General features: G+C 46.6%; 1 protein-coding gene across 8 annotated transcripts; it reads left to right on the top strand.

Annotated features, from left to right (window-relative positions):
• Nucleotides 1-238: 238 nt before the first annotated feature.
• DRC7 (dynein regulatory complex subunit 7) lies at nt 239-14809 on the top strand. 8 transcript variants are annotated; one of them, XM_032992845.2, is made up of 17 exons: nt 242-807; nt 1239-1413; nt 2277-2402; nt 3566-3760; nt 4085-4237; nt 4563-4781; nt 5502-5630; nt 6566-6641; nt 7130-7258; nt 8062-8190; nt 8820-9046; nt 9912-10127; nt 11231-11341; nt 12445-12555; nt 13621-13815; nt 14297-14436; nt 14582-14809. In XM_032992845.2, the coding sequence occupies exons 1-17, from the start codon at nt 395-397 to the stop codon at nt 14670-14672; spliced, it is 2835 nt and encodes a 944-aa protein (XP_032848736.2). In that variant the 5' UTR covers nt 242-394; the 3' UTR covers nt 14673-14809. The 8 variants fall into 8 exon arrangements, with proteins under 8 accessions (XP_032848735.1, XP_032848731.2, XP_032848732.2 ...); XM_032992846.2 differs by having other exon boundaries at nt 4082-4237; nt 6569-6641; XM_032992842.2 differs by having other exon boundaries at nt 4082-4237.
• Nucleotides 14810-16620: the final 1811 nt, after the last annotated feature.

Here is a 16620-nt window from a genome sequence, read left to right as displayed (position 1 = left end):
CTGGGCCCCGGGAGGCCCCTTGTCCCGCCCCCCGGCCCCAGCCAAGGTCTGTGCCTCCTCGCTGTCTGCGCCTCACGGGGTCAGCGTGACCGCCAGGAGGGGGAAACAAACAGCCCCCAGCCTCCCTGAGATGTAAATAAATCACATAAACAGCATTCTGTCCTTGGAGGCTGCTGACTCTTGAAAAACTTCCCCCCCCCCCGCCCTCCTTCAAGGCCCCAGAGCTGGCCGGGCTCGGCGCAGCCGGCTGGGGCTGGCGTGGGCCCTCGGCAGGTGCCCAGCGGGTTTCTGGAGCCGTTTCCCAGCCGGTAGCACCCAGGCAGGACGGGGGACACAGGCTTTACCTGGGCACGGGAAACATGGGACACACCGTGATCTGAGGCTGAAGCTGGGGATGTGCTGTGCCCTACCAAGGCAGCCTCCCCCAGCTCTGCACTCTCCCCCGCGCTTGGGGCAGCCAGGAATACGCAGTCACCTATTTACCAAGTCCAGCCCAAAACTGAAATTTAGTGCTCGCCCTTTACTGCCACACTTCTGCCCGCCTCAGCCATGCTCACATACTGAATCACTGCAGCCAGAATGTGAGTGTTTCTGTGTTGCTGTGTATCTGAGTCCCACCCCTAAATTCACAATGGTGGGTGAATTACTGCAGTGCTCAGGTAGAGAGAGAATGGAGGTCCTGGAGGAGAAGGAGGAAGAGGAACAAAGAGAAGAAGAAGAGCTGGAGGGTTCGGAGATCACTGATAACCTCCAGGATGTGGAGACAAAGGTGTCTGCGGAGCACGTCTGCGTGCCAAGTGATGTACCGTAAGTGCTGTGTGTCTGTCGGTTACTGGGATAAGCAGAGACAGCCCGTTTGGGGTACAGGGGGAGGTTGCACACATGTGGATGGCACATGTGGACCCCTTGCACAGGGAGGAGAGTGAGTGAGTTTCATGTGCCTGGTGTGTTTGTCCAAGACGGGACATGTGTGAGTAAAACAAGATAACTCACTTCATTGTACGTTCATTTGCTGCTGTATCGTGACACTATATAAAGATCCCCTGAGCCTCTGGGTTTATTTCAGCTTGCCATCAATCCAGAGAAGCTTGGCTATGTCAAAATCATGTCCTTGGATATGATCCCCATTTTTTCCCTGGGAAACAGGGAGCCCCTGCCGTGTTTTGATAGCAGATAATCTTGCCCAAATTGCTTCTGGGTTATTATCTATGTCTTTCTGCCTCTTCCTGGCCTGGAAGTGATTTTGACTGGAGCTCCATTGACACGTCCCAGTTACCGTCGTCGTACAAGACAAATTCCCTGAAGGAAAAGAAGCTACTGTGCATCGCTGACCACTTCCTCCAGCAGTACAGTCACCTCTGCCCTGACCGCAAGCCGCTCTTCCTCCACCCTGTCAATGAGTGTGGCGTAGAGGTATGGGGTGGTGTGGGGCTGGGCCACGGCGCGGGGGGGCACTCGGCCTCCCTAATGCCGAATGCTGGGGAAGGACAGCAGTCCTTTCTGCCCTCCCTCCTGGCCAAAGGGAGTGGAAACCCACTTGTGGTGCCCACAGCACCCCGAGCAGGCACACGGCACCCCTAGAACACCCTGGCTGGCCAAATCCACAAGTGCACTGTACCACGCACACAGTGGTGGTGCCATGTAGGCTGCGTGCAGCTCGCAGACCTGCAGCGTGACACTTGGGAAATAGAAAGGACCACAGAAACATAAGCGAAAGTAGAAGAAACACATGAAATAGATAAGGCTCAGGCTCAGTCACAGATACAAAGCTAGAGCTAGGTCTTATTCTGAACTCTGTAGAAGTTACAGGGAAGGAAGTAAATGTGGAAGTTTGTGGTCTGGTTTTGTTTAGGACTGGGCTCAAGCTGCACAACTGTTGTGTAGTTCTGGACCTGATGCTCCTGCAGGCCTCTGGAATTGCTACTTTGGACCAGCTTTCCCCAACATTTATTATATCATTAACATACAAAGCAAAAAATGCTGGAACACATAAAAGCTGGAAAGGGCAGTAGCTATTTGTCTTGCTTGAAAACTAAGACAACTGGCTTGCATCTGTAATGTATCTGAGATGAGCTTGAAATTTTAGCCACGGACAGGCAGATGGCCTCTCAACCCCATGCAGTTTCCATCTCAGAACAGGTGAAGAGGGTTACTGACGCTGTTGATGTGCTCTAGGGAGGTCCTGAATATGAGCTGCAACATCCAGGGGGTGGCTTTGGACAGGAGACTCTGCCAGGCATCTGCTGGCTAACCAAAGTCCTCTTGTTGCCATGCAGAAGTTTGTGAGCACAACAGTGAGGCCAACCCTGCTGCCTTACACAGAGCTGTACCACTGGGATGGCTGTGCCAGCTTCGTCTCTGATTACCTCACCATGGAGCTCCTCAAGTCCCCTATCACACCGGTAAGAAAGGTGCTGCAGTCCCATCAGAAACACACCCATAATGGAGGTGACTGAAGGGCCTCTCAGCAGGACATGATGTGGAAACCCCAGTGGCTGGGATTTCAAAGGTCTTTGACCCCTCCATCATCCCCTCATTACTTAGGCAACCCCCCAGTTTTCCCAGGCCCTGTACCCTCTGTTTGGACCTGTAATCCCAGTACAGGTACAGTGTTGTACCTGTCAAGCAATTAAGCACCATTTCTACAAGATTGGGCCTGACCCTGCTCTCAGGCACCCCAGATGACCAGCTGGTCTGCTGTGGGTTGCAACAGCTGACAACTTCCCATCCTAAAGAGCAAGACGCCTTGGAACAAAGGAGTACATAAAGCCTAGGGGATGATGCTTGACCTCAGTGTTTCTGTCCCAGTTTTGGGGATATTTTGGGGTGGCTGAAGGGAGATTTCTAGACTGGCAAGAAGGGATGACAGCAGAGTTGTGGCAAATTCTTGGCTGGCATGAATCAGCTAGGGCAAAGGAAGAACACTCTTTGCTAGCAAGGACTGCTGATGCCCTGCAGAGTGCCCCAAACAATCTATACCAGCTCCATGTTGACCAAGTGTGTCCCAGGGTCACAAGAGGAACTCTGGCACTTTGTGAACATAGAGAACGTATGTTCATTTAGCAGACAGAGACTGCCTTTATAATCTAAGGTGATGTCTGAGATCTGGGAGTAGACTATGTGGAACCTCTCTGTATGCAGTATGTGCATTTTGATCCCTTTGCTTGCTGCCTGGTGAGGGCCGGAAGAGAATATGTTCCCTCCTTTGAACTATGATTTAGACTGTGGGTCATTTTCTTTGGAACGCTGCAGGCAGACCAGCTAGAGGTGGAAGTAAGCCCCACTCCTGAGTTGTGGTTAGCATTAGATTTTCAGCAGTTTGGCAAGGTTGTCCTGCCCATCTCCCGATGATTAAATTTGCCACGAGATTTGGGGTCAGAGTTTCCCCAGATCACTTTGGTGGGGACTTCTGGGGTCTGTGGCTTATATAGGAATTGTATATAACTGATTCCATATGGGTGCAGAGCCCAGGGATCCGGGTGATGCCCTATCTCTCTCCTGCTCTCTTCTTGGTGTTTCAGCTTCACAAGACAAGCATTGAGAACATGCATCTCTCTCTTTCCAGCCCAGTTCACTGTACTCCCCAACCACCATTCTGAAATACCAGCGAGGGAACTGCTTTGACTTCAGCGTGCTGCTGTGCTCCATGCTGATTGGGGCTGGGTATGATGCCTACTGCGTGCACGGGTACGCCACCCATGAGATATGCACCCTGGACAAGACTCTGGAGCTGTGCCCACTGCTCAGGAAGCCACAGGAGGTGAGACCTGTAGTGAGCAACCATGGAGGAGCTCAGCATGCATGCTCAGTCTGTTCATTTCCAGTGAGCTCCAGAGCTGAGCAACGGGGAACAGCTTCAGATTTTAGTCTGTACTAAGCAGGGACCTCACCAAAGGGATCTTTTGAGTGATTTTCCACAGTTCCTTAGGAGGCCTCTTTGGCTTCACTGAATTCCTGTTCATCAGGTCTAATACTGCAAACTGCCAAGGGTTGGGAACTGGAAGGTACCTGTAATCCATACATTTTCTCTCTTCTCTTGATCTCTGCCGGGCTTCACAGCAATACCTTGCTTTTGTGGCAGCAGGTACCAAAAGAGGGGATCAAGAAGTCCAACAAGTACAGAGTTAAGCCCCCACCAGACCTGCAGAGCAAGTTTGAGCTTCAGCAGGAGGCCAAGAAGAAAGCAGAAACCGAGGCTGCTCAAAAGAACAAGGAAAGAGAAGATGAGAAGGTCCTGGTGAGTTAATGAGGTCCACCTCACTGTAAACTCCAGGAGCAAGAGCTGAGACACAGGTAATAGCTGACCAAAGAAAGGAGGTCGCCACTTTCTGCCATGAAGTATGACACAACCCTGATTGTGGCCATGAGCCCTTGGCCTCTGGGAACACAGTGTGTACTGGCACAGGAATATGTACCGGGTAGGTACTACCTCACTCTTCTGAAGAGTGTTAAGTGCCTGGAGATCTTTAGAAGTGGTCAGAGGAGAGAATAAGATTGCCATTGCGTTGGACTAAAGTGGCAATAAAATGGTAATAATTGCTGCTCTGTCCTCTGCGCTACAGGAAGTGGAAAAGCCCAAGCGTGACCCTTTGTATGGCTTACGGGTGCACGCATGGGTTTTGGTTCTGTCTGGGAAGAGGGAGGTTCCCGAGACCTTCTTCATCAACCCCTTCACGGGAAACAGCCACAGCACCACGGATGAGTGCTTCCTTGGGATCGAGAGCGTCTGGAACCACAGGAACTACTGGGTGAACATGCAGGACTGCTGGAGCGGCTGCAAGGTAATGAGCCCTGAAGCACGCTGAGCCTGGGAGGGACAGTTGGGCTAACCTGAGTCCTGGGGATGTCCAAGATCAGTGATGATCCCAGTTTCCCCTTAACCATTCTCTGTCTTGGCTCTGGTCACGTTGCTCTGATTACACAGACTCTGGAACTACGCCAGCACATCCCAGGCCCCGAGCTAGCAAATACGGATCACGCCTGTTAATCCCCTACAGTGTTAGAATATCAACTTTTAAGGCTGGCTGGACACCCATTCTCTCAAACCACAGCTTTTAAGGCAGAGGATGTTCTGAGCCTGTCAAGCATGGCTCAAGGCAGGAAAGATCTTGGTTAGGCTCTTCCCACACCTCGGCTCCTCCCCAGCTGACATAAAGTCTGGGAGGCGAGGGTCTGAGTTAGAGCAACTTGACCTTGGGGCCATGCATGCCCTGAGGAAGGAGGCAGAAGCATTTCCAGCAACAACTTCTCGTGTGGCAGAGACATCATGAGGAAAGGGGTCCACAGCCCTCTAGGCACAGGGGCAGTCTTTGGAGTCCCACCAGCCAGCCAAGGCTCTGATGAGCCCACCTCTCTTTGATCCAGAGCCTGTCTAGAGTCCTTTAACTCTCTGGCACCCAGCCAGGTGCAGAGCACCGCAGACATGCAGAAGCAGTGTTCAGTTTAGTGTCAGGCCCTTGAGACTGTCCTGTAGTTAATTGGGCTTCTTTTGTGTGTCTTAGGATCTCACCTTTGATTTGAGTGACGCTATCCGCTGGGAAGTTATGCTTTCGGGGACCAATGAGCCTCTTCAGCTGCTCCCAGATGCTGAGGAGGAAAAGGAGTTACTTGACGGGGACACGGATGATATAGTGAGTGACCCAAATGATGGCCCTTGTGCAGTGGGGATGATGTATCAAACTGGTGTGTTCGTAGGCCAGCATGTGTTTTCCTGCCTGCTGCCCTCCAGGTCAGATCACTGTTTCTTAGCTAGAGCTAGGTTTTGCTTGACACGTTAGGTTCCTTCTCAATCTTGAATAGTTCTTACGCTTTTTGAAGCAGGACCTCAAGTGGTACTTCTGGTGTCCTAAGTAGCTAGGGATCTCTGTGGGCCACCAGTGCATTGACCTTTGGGATGAAATAACTGAAAAAAATAAAATCCAAACTGAAATTTTTCTGGACACTCTTTCTCTGCTGGTCAGCACCCTGCTCTCCTGGCTGATAGGCAGAATTGCCAAATGTAGAAAGAATGTATGTACTCTAATATACCAAAATGTGCTGTGCACTGGAGGCAAAATATGATATGTTGTCCTGGTGGGAGAACACATCATGACAAAGCAGGCGTTGCACCAGCACAGCAGGGTGGAGGAACACCAGTAACAGTACGTTCCCTACTGTTATCTACTCTCTTCAGCCTGTGCCCATAACCGGGGAGCAAAGTGCCCTCCGTGGTCTATGTAAAACAAGCTGGTCATGAGTTTGAATGACAGCTGTCACATTCATCCCCTGTCTGGCATGAGCATTAGCCAGAAGAAAATAATTTCATTAGGCTTGAGTAGGGGTGTACTAGTGAGAGTGTGGGGATACAATAAATCTCTCCTTCCATGCCAGCTGCAGCGTGCTGCTTGCCTCTGTCCTCAGGCTGTGACCAACACAGCTCTCATAACTGTGCCACTGTGTTCCCCAGGACCAGCACAGCCTCGCACGAGCTGAGCTCTGAACACTGCACCACATTCTTTAGAACCAAAACGCCTCCTGGCACAGTAAGAGAAGCTGCCAAAAATGCAAATCTCTGCTTCTGTTTCAGCAGGAAAAGGAGGAGGAAGGCATGAGTTTTGACATGCCACCGTCATGGGTAGCCCCAATTCAGATATCTCCCAGAGGTATGTACTCCTCCTTTGCCTTTTGCTTGCCCCCCAGCTAGCCTTTTAGTGGATAGGGACATCTGCGTATCGCACTCAAGAGTTCTCCCTTCAGGATAGGCAAGGTACAGCAGCAGAGCGCAGTAGGCAAAGGCAGCAATAGCTACTGGTTTGAGTGCCTGCCCTCGGTGCACTGGGTAGGAACCCCCTGCAGAGAGACACCCCCCACATACACACAGTTTCCCTGCCAGCTGAAAGATTTTACCTGGGATGGATTTAGGGACTGCCCCTACATTATCACACGTCTGCTTGGGAGAGAAAAAAGTTATTATACTACTATAGCATTAATAAGCACAACAGGCAGGGTCTGAACAGCTTTACTGGCAGCTGAATGCGATCAATAAATGCACGGTTTCCCTTAGACCGCGGTTTACTCCTTCTTGAATTCTTTTCCTTGGGCCTGAGTACAAGGGAGTGAATTTTTCTGACACCTCTCTTGCCCACTGCAGAGTTTGAGACCCGCTGTTCCCAGGGGAGGAAGGTGATCCTGTACAAGCAAGCAAAACTGGAGAAATGGGCACCATACCTGAATGGAAATGGGCTGGTGAAACGCCTCACTGTCTATGCAGACTTAGATTGTAAGAGAGATGAGTGAACACACTCGATGCACTGAGCAATCGTGGCCTGGGGTGTGCTGATGGGAAGGGAGAGGCGGTCCCCTTTTTGCCAGAATCTGTCTTGTGCTTTCTCACCTGCCTTCCACATTTGGGGGAGACTTATCTACCACGTCTTCAAATGCTTCATCACGCTCACTGTCTGTCAAGCCCCAGAAACTTCCACCGCTGACGGGGGTTCCTGCAAAAGTTTGAATCCGTTTTACACCCTAACGCTGCGGCTGTTCAGTGTCACAGGTCAGCTGCTTGGATTCTCAGTCTTCGGAGAAATGGAAGGCTGACTTGATCCAGTAGTATCCGTATTCCCATTAGTGTCAACAGGAGCCATAGAAAGCAGCAGCTACGGACTGCAGATATTTCTGCACTCCAAAGCATTATTCCTCAACAGTTGGTCCAAGAAGCTGTGCAGATTCCTAACTGGACATACAGTGTCCTGTCCTCAGCCCTCCTGAATAGTGTAATGACCCCATCTCATTTCCCTTTCCTCTTGACACTATCATTAAATATCTGGGATGGAATTTCTCTCGCTTAACTGTAGCCAACCGCCATGCCACCTTCTTCCCCTGAGCCAATTACTTCTTGTTGATGGAGAGGAATAAATGCTCTTAAGGTATAATTAATCTACAGAATGCCGCTGTGCACGAGGCCACTTCCAGTGACTATACGATGTCTGCTGTGGTTGTATCAGGAGCACAGGGTGCTTGCACAGACACTGAGAGCTCATCAGCTGAATCTTGCCACCTCCAACACAGTTTGTGTCCTGCCAGGTACTGAAGCAGTGGAGGTGAAGGAGTGGTTCAAAAACCGAGAAGACATGTTGGATCTGAGAGAAGTGAATAAGCAGACACAGCTGACCACAGAGTACTTCAGCCCAGGACACCTCCTTGGTCTTAAAGGTATTCCAGCTCATCTGGGCAGCTGATGGGACTTCATGTGTATCCCTCCTAGCAGTGGCAATAGCCCCAAGTTGGGAGGCTGCAAACTTCTGGGTTGAATGGCTTAGAGAAATAATATGGTCTCCAGTGGAAAGGAGAGAATTGAGTTGTTGGCTTCCAGTCCTGGACAGTGTTCCCCCCAGCATAACAGAAGGAAAATACATACCTATCACATATATAGGGTAATATAACTTACCAGTAGAGGTGATAGAAGTAGAAACTTTCTCCTTATGATTATGTTTGGTCTCTCAGTGTTGTGCAGCTGGGGGAGAGAAAGTCCTGCATCAGATCTGTTGCTAACACAGCATTTCACCCCAAGAGGCTGCACCTGCTTTGGGAAGTGCAGCATCCAGGCTTCGCCCACTGCTGCCTGACTGTGTAAAGATGGCAGTGGACCTGCAAAGCTGTCCTGCTGTCCTCAGGCCGTGGCATACTGGTGCACAGCAGTAAGGAGATAACATTCCCTTCTTACACTCTTGCATGTATTTATTGGCTGCTGAAGAAAATGAGACTTCCTCTGGACACACTTGTGTTCACTGTATTATGGTTGCTAACTCTGAAAATGTATGTACTCTCTCTTATGTCCTTAGCTCACACCTATATGTTGCTGGAACCAGAGACTGAACATACAATGGAGTTTTACAATGAGGTGCGAGTCGATGGCCTCCAGAAACGTGTTAAAAATGCTACGGAGATGACAGAGTACTTCATGGGGCGGGATGACTTCCTGCATGTCCGGTACATACAGTTTTGCAAAAGAGGAAAGAAAATACACTTGGCTGGCACCAGAACTGAAACGAACTCCCAGCCTCTAGTGGTACGGGCAAAGCAGGAACAGAAAAATATCTGTCACTGTGATATTTATACGATGCAAAACATACTGCCCAGGGCTTTAGGTTCATTTTCAGTGGACACAGCCAAGGCAAGAGTCCAGATAGGACGTCCAAGCCTTGTTCAGCTGCTGTGCCTCACGGTTGCTTGCCTGACAGCTATAGCGTGACCAGTTGTCACAAACCGCACCGAGCAGCTAGAATGAAACTAGGAAACTAAGACTTGGGAAAGAAAAAACTATGATTTTGGAATGCAATTTTCACAAGACTCAAAACTAGTTAAATTATTTCATGTTCTGACCCCAAACTAATAAAATTTTAGGTTCCTGATGAAGCGTCCCATCACTGATTTGTTACAAGCAGGTAATCTATCCCTTCCTCTAGTCAGGTCCGATTTGGAGAACAGAAGAGGCAGGAAATCTGGTGCCTGGCAGTATGGCTCAGAGACTTCACCTGCCAAGACAGAGCCATGCAGTAGCTTGCCTTTGGACCAGCACCTGACATGCTCCATTCTTCCTTCCCTATGTTGGGGAATGTGGGGAACTTTGCTGTGTTCCAAAATACCTTGCTTCCTGCAGTTGCCTCTGGCAGGGATGCATCCCAAGCTAACTTTGAGCTTGGAGAGCATACTCAGCTCCACAAGTAGGATACTGTACTGCTTTAAGCAGCTTTGTGCTTTTTTTTCTCAGGCACAGGAAAGAACAGTGGGACCACTGGCCAAGAGATGCCATCACAGTCCAGGCAGAAAAGCCCAATGTTTACACTGGCTTTTCTGGGTTTTTACCCAACTCTGCAAATCTTGCCAGTTTTGTGTTGTCTAACCTGCTTCTATCTCTTTTCACCCCCCATTAGCAAATCAAGGAGTGTTTCCATAGAAACCTAGAAAAGCCTGCTGATGAAGATGTAGCAGAACGTATCTTTCTGATCACAGAGGAGATGATCCATCTGACATATCACCTTAAGGATAAATACATTACTGCCTCAAAGAAGGATTTCTTCAAAGAGGCAGAGAGTGATAGGAAAGGAAATGAAATCTTCATGACCCCAGAAATGTGCATCACATACCAGGTATGAAGAAAACCCACTTATATTTTGAAGTTTTTCTAGATCATGAGAGACAAAGGGAAGGTGAAGTGTCAGCTGGAAGAACTACAAGCATGACATATTCCCTGCTGCCCCTCTGCTCCATCTGCACACCCCCCTCACAGGCAGCCTCCAGGCTGACGACACAAATGCCCCTGGAGATGCACTGCCATGCTGGAAGTGACTGGGCACACCGGAGGCAGTGTAGCATGAAAGGCTTGCTCTAGCCATGCCTGAGGTCATCTTCCCAGATCTGGTCATCAGGCAGGGTAGACACAGCCACTGGGATCTTCCAGGATGCTGGTTCAGCAGCTGTTGGACCCAGTCCTGTGGATTCATGATGGGGAAACTGAAACTTCTTCTGCTGTTCTCTCTTGAAGAAGAGACTACAGCAGAAAAGCAGAAGCATGCATCTTGGGTCCTAGCTTCAATTCTGCCATGGACTTCTGGGTCACATTGCTTAAATCTTACAGAGTTTACGCTGCAGATGCAGAGCAAAATGCTGAGGCTTAATGCATTGCTGATGGATAGATCGCCTTAAATAAAAGATACTCCAAAAAAAAAGTGGAGTGCTCTCATTAAGCCAAATTCTCTCATTCGGGGGGGGGGTGTGTCACTGCATTAATGTCACTGATGTGAGTCTGTAACCAGGGACAGAAGTCTGCCAGTAAATTCTGTAGTGACGCTGTGCGATTACACTTAGGAAAACCAAAGAGAGATTGCAAATAGAGGATTTTTTAATATTATGTATGGGTTTTTTAAGTTTCTATTTCCCACTGGGGAGAATACACAGAATGCAATTGCTGGAGTGCCATGCTTTCATCTCTAACCCTGCAAAACTGGTTCCAACCAAACAACAGCAGCATCAGCAAAGTGTAGGGCATGCCATCTGGCTCACATTATTGATTGACTCAAAATCAAAATGAAGTCTAATATACGCTGTTGACCGTGGGTTGGATGTTTCAGTGGTGGAAATCAGTGTCACAATTTTGACTACAGCGGAATTGTGCCCATTTCTGTTAGCAGAGTACCTGGTCCTGTGTGCCCAGAGAGCACTGCTGTCTTTTCACAAGCTTATCTGCTTCCAGGCAGGGTCCTCGGAGAAAAGCAAGAAGCAGCTCCATCTGTACAAATTGTTGCAGGAGCTAATAGAGGAAGAGAAGCGGCTGAAGCAACAAGTCTGTCAGTCTGAAGCAGAGGTAACAGGGAGGTGTCCACAACCTGTCAAAGTTGGTCAGGCATGGAAACAGTTTCAGCTGACTGGTTGCCAAATCATCCTCAGCATAAGCTGTGATAAAAATAAAACTGGTGTCACAAATCTGGTGCCCATGCGGAACTAACGAGCTTGCAACCCACCCATTGTTCAGTAAAGATGTAACTTTAATATATTTATGGAGGGTCGTGCACTTTCTAGCTCCTGCTCTTGCTCCTCATTCGCTGGACAGTTTCAGAGAGTAAATGACAGCATACGAACTGGGGCATCTGGAACCATATCTGCCTTTTGCCTGGGAAGGAGACCAAAAAGAAAGGATATTGTATGTAATGTTGTATCTAGTTGCTAAGCATTTCCAGGAAGGCCTATCCAAAATATTGAAGTGACTTTTTGTGGGAGCAACTGCAGGGAAATACTTCATAAAATACATTGCTTGTACTGCTAATCACACTGTGACCAGTGTAACAAATCCATGTTCTTAGAAGTTTTTGTAAATGCTTCATGATACGTAGAACCATTCTAGCAGATGGAGGCAAAACTATTGGATTTTTTTTTTAAGTGTTTTTGTGAGGAAGAAGAGCCCCTGAAGGAGAGGGAATGCTCAACTATATTAGCACAGAATACTAGTAATAAGAATGAGATGGCAAAAATCCTTTTTATTTTTTTTTCCAGAAATTTGAAGCTAGTTCACTGTGACCTCATAAACTACCTTGCCAAATTTCTCAGTCTTGATGTATCAACAGCCAAAATATTCACATTGCTTCTGCTATGTATCCTGTTAAGACAATAAATAAGCTAAAGCTATTGCTGCAATTTCAAAAGTAGTGGCAAGACTATCACTCCAGACGATTTTAACACATAATATCAGTAATTGTGTTCAAGAATTTCATACAGAGCAGCGATCTAAAAATAAGACCACTGTCGGCTTGATCTATCAGCAGAATGTGAACATATTTGTATAGCTCTTCTATATTTAACCTTATGCTACAGTTCTTGTATGCAGCATCTGTTCTGTTAGCAGGTCAAGCATGTAGAAGTACTGACATTTTGTGGAAAAGCTGAGGGGTCTTTCTTCTGAATTTTTGGAAGGTGTTAAATATTTTGAAGATCCGTGAGAATGAAGAAAGCGATGTTAAATTGTCAGTTTCAATTTATAATACAGAAAGGAATGAAAAGAGAAGACAGCAGTATGAAGCCATGGTAGGTAGACTTCATTAATCCCAGTATTTATTACATGTACACAAAGAAATCCAGAGTAAGCTTTTTCTGTCAGAGGAATTATCTCTGAATAGCTTTTAGTATCATTAAAATACACCGTGCCAAATCCCTAGCAGGTGTAAGTCAGCACAGCTTCAATTGACTTCCCATGAAAATAAAACGTGATCATGCGATGACCTTCTGAATTTCTGGAAAAACTCACATCACCTAGAAAGATTATTGTTTTATTTTGTTTAGTTAATAAAGAAAATAATTAACAAAGATTAGTTGATAACAGGGATTATGGGGGAGTGTGATAATGGAATCCAGACTGCATCTTTCTAGCCAGGGCTCATTTTGTTAGGCAAATATACAGTTCTTTGTGTGATATGAATATGTTGTTTTCTTTGTTTTCATTATTACTTGCAAAGCCAATTTTGTTCCAGAGTCTCTGCTGAGGAATTGATACCTTGTGAATGTTCTGCACAAATACAAACAGAATCAAGAATAATTACTTGCAATTTTTCAAGATCTCTAAGATGCTTCTTGGGAATGTTTTTTAGACTGAGCTTTCTTGAATAGAGAGGTTATAAAAGGTGATACCAGGTTTTTTATGCCGGACTTCTGGCATGAAACACAAATAGGGGCAAAGATCCAAGAATTAGCTGTTTGCCAGCCTCCAAGCTGGTATCGCTTAAAATACTGTGTCTTAATCTCTTTCTGTCCAAATACAAGTGCATTTTGTAGAGCCCTTCTTGCACCTTGGTAGAGAACACGCTTTGTGTAAGAAACGTCTCTACAATCAAGGAAATTAGGAGAAATGTTAAAAAATACGATAGAAAATAAAGTCCAGGATAAAAACTGCACTGGGAAAGTGTTTGTGTGTAAAGCAGCAGTTTTGATCAAACTACAGGAAAAAAAACCCATTATTTCCTTGCTGGGGGGGGGGGGGGGTGGGGGGGTGGGGCAAGGAGGAGTTTTGGCCTTTGCTTTTATTTTGCCTTATCACAAGGTGTTTGGGAAAGCAGGTAAACGGTACCATGACTCTTTTTGACCTTTCCCCTCCAGAAGAACACAATGCAGGATGAGGTCCCGGGACAAGAGGAACAGGATCTGGATTACTTGGCACCTTTCCTTATTCGAATTGGCCACAGAGGGAAAATGACCAAGGTGCAGGCCCTGTGCATCACAGATGAGTGCCTGACTGATTTTAAGCATCGTCTCATTGATAAAGCTAACATCATCCAGGCTCGCTTTGAAAAGGTATTCCCAGCCTTGCTCCAGGATGTGCATGTTACTGGTCTCCTCTGCACTGGCAGGAGGGTAACACACATCTTTGTGGCAGCAGGCAAGAAACAAAGCTCCTTTGTTTACTTTAAGAGAGTCAGAAACATGCCTGTATATTGTTGTCATTAGCATGTGAAATCAAAGAACAAAATAGCTACAGTGTGAAATTTAGTCCCTATCTCAATCAGAGCTGATTTCGTTCTCCAGCACTTCTTGACTATAGTGAGGTAATGCATTCAGGTTTTGTTGCCTCTTGCTGTTCCATGTGTTTTGATTCTCCTTGTTTTCTTGCTCTGAGATCTCATCTCAAACTCACTGCCTCCCACAAAAATAAACCAGCTCTGATGCATGGTTTCCTTCACCTCAGCTTCCTGAACTCTGAGTTGCACTTTTGTGTGCCTTTACTCCTGCTCTCCTTTCAAATTCCCTGACTTCTGGTTGCTTGCTCCCCCAACAGGCGGTGGAAGAGCTGCAGAAGAAGGACCGGTGGTTTCAGGAAAACCAGAATCGGCTCAGCGCAGAGGAGGAGGAGGAATTCCTCACCCATTACTCTGAAACCTCGTTCCGTATCCACATTCTAGCGCTGAGACTCAACAGGTATTGGGAACGACCGCCCGAGAACAGTGCCCAGGGGAGGTCTACAAGTCAGTCCCCCAGGAACTCAGCACTGGAGGTATTCTGTAAAATATTCTACTTTATGTCCTGCTGTAGTGGTCCTCCGATATCCACCTTCTTGTTCTAGGGAAAAGCAGACAGCGCCACAGAAATACCTTGCTCTTGAAGAGAAGCTGCGCAAGGATCCTCGCCTAGCTGAGCATCTTGGTCATGCCTGATTTCTTTATTCCTTCACACCAGACACTGCAAATCTGTGCTGAAGCCTGTTAAAAGCAGCCTGGAAAATACATGTGAAAGGTTTTCCTACTTGCCTGCAGTAAATCTTTCATTATCATCAGTTTCATGGAAATTTTAATGAACTTGTAGCATTCTGTTCTTTTTCTTTTCCCTCTTTTGTTTTAAGGCCCATCTACAATTATATCAAGAGGCTGCAGGAAGACAAATTATACTCTCATGCAATTCCATCATGTTTGAGACTAAATCTAAATGAGACCTTAGCTTTAAGATCTGCTTCAGCAGTTGCTACAAGCTATGCATGCTGTATGGTAGCGCTTTTCTTCCCCAATCCTGCTCCCTAGCTCCTGACATCAAGAGCAGGATCATTTGGGAATACCAGTTCTTTTCCAACATAATATTAACAAATTCATAATTTGGTTTTATAAGTAGCACAAGCAAAGATTTTGAACTTGTGAGTTCACAACAAATATAAAAATTCTTTGACCTCATTTACATCTATTAACTACAAAGCCCCTCAAAGACTAATACTCAAATTGACAAACTTTGCATTTTAATTTCATTTTTCTCTTTGAGTGTTTCTGTTCACCGTTCGCAAATATTAGCAGACAGGGTAAAAAGTAAAGAATCCAAAAAGCATTCCAAATACAAGAAATTTTTGGTAAAAGGTATTTTGGTTAATAAGAATTCCCTGAGATCCACCCATGGATGTCTGTATGTGTGTGCCATGTATCGGTATTTACATAAGTAAACCTGCTAGGAAACCATTTCTGATGTCACCTATAGTACATTGGGCACAGTAGACACCTACAGTGGTTCTACCTACAGTTCCCAACAGCTACAGTCTTCAGGCAACAACCTCTAACGATCCTCTTCAACAAAGACAATGTTGTTGCTGCAGGGGGAAGGCAGAAACTTATTTTGCTGTGATACAGCTGAGTAATATTACACCTTAAATACAGTACGAACCAGAACAGATTAAACTTCTTGTTTTATGGTAGCTGGCCACTTTAAGCATAATAGAGGCACTAAATGACTGTTACAGAGACACACTCTTGACTGCCTATTTTACTGCAACAGAGGTGAACAAAGTGTTAAAACCAGAACTCACCATTAGCTCATTACGCCTAATCTGAATATCCTAGGTCATTAAAATGTACCAAATTACCCATATAGAGAGCCCATTCATTTATGTGTCGATTGAAGGATAGACTCCACTTTGGGCTCAGAAATTGAGAGCAGAGAATGAAGTCTCCTGTGGGAAATGGTTGCAGTGTTTGAAACCCACTGCAGCAAATCTCCAGGCCTCCCCAGGCCTCCCAGCTCCCTGTTTTGGAGCTGGTAGATGTTTCACAGCAGCACATTGTGTTCCAAGCCATTTGACAACAACAGCAGCCTATTTCCACCAACACAGAGTTTCTGGCAGCTCTCTGCATCCCTCTTATCAATGTTTGGCTAACGTGGCGACCTAGCACAGATAGGTCAGGAAAGCATCAAGCTCAGAAGCAGTTCCCTCTTCGAGGTGAGAGGTATTCTGATAAGAACACACAACTGAAAAGGAACATCAAGAAATTTCAGAAACTAGCCCAAACAATTTCCAAATCACAAGGACCATGTACTGCTGAAGGACTGAGGGACCTCAGGGAACTGGGGAGAAATGAAACCCTAAGGTTTCTAAACAGAAAGAAAAAAAGCAACAAGCCAGCCTGTGGTTATGAACTCATCAGTGTTAGTTCAATACCAGAAAAAAAACATCAGAACAATTTAATTTAAAAACCCTTTTGCAGGCACTAGGGACATAGCAGCTGCCAAAAAAAAAAAAAAAAATCAGCTAACACATATCAAGGACTACCATCACACTAATTTGACTTCCTCTTTTGATGGAGTAATTGGCTTCAGAGACAGGGAGGGAAGTGTAGGGACAGCCTAACT

Source organism: Tyto alba, unplaced genomic scaffold (genome assembly GCF_018691265.1).
Source record: "Tyto alba isolate M040663 unplaced genomic scaffold, T.alba_DEE_v4.0 Super-Scaffold_26, whole genome shotgun sequence".
Classification (NCBI taxonomy): Eukaryota; Metazoa; Chordata; class Aves; order Strigiformes; family Tytonidae; genus Tyto; species Tyto alba.
The sequence above is the reverse complement of the archived record's forward strand: the minus strand, read 5'-3'. Positions and strand labels throughout refer to the sequence as shown.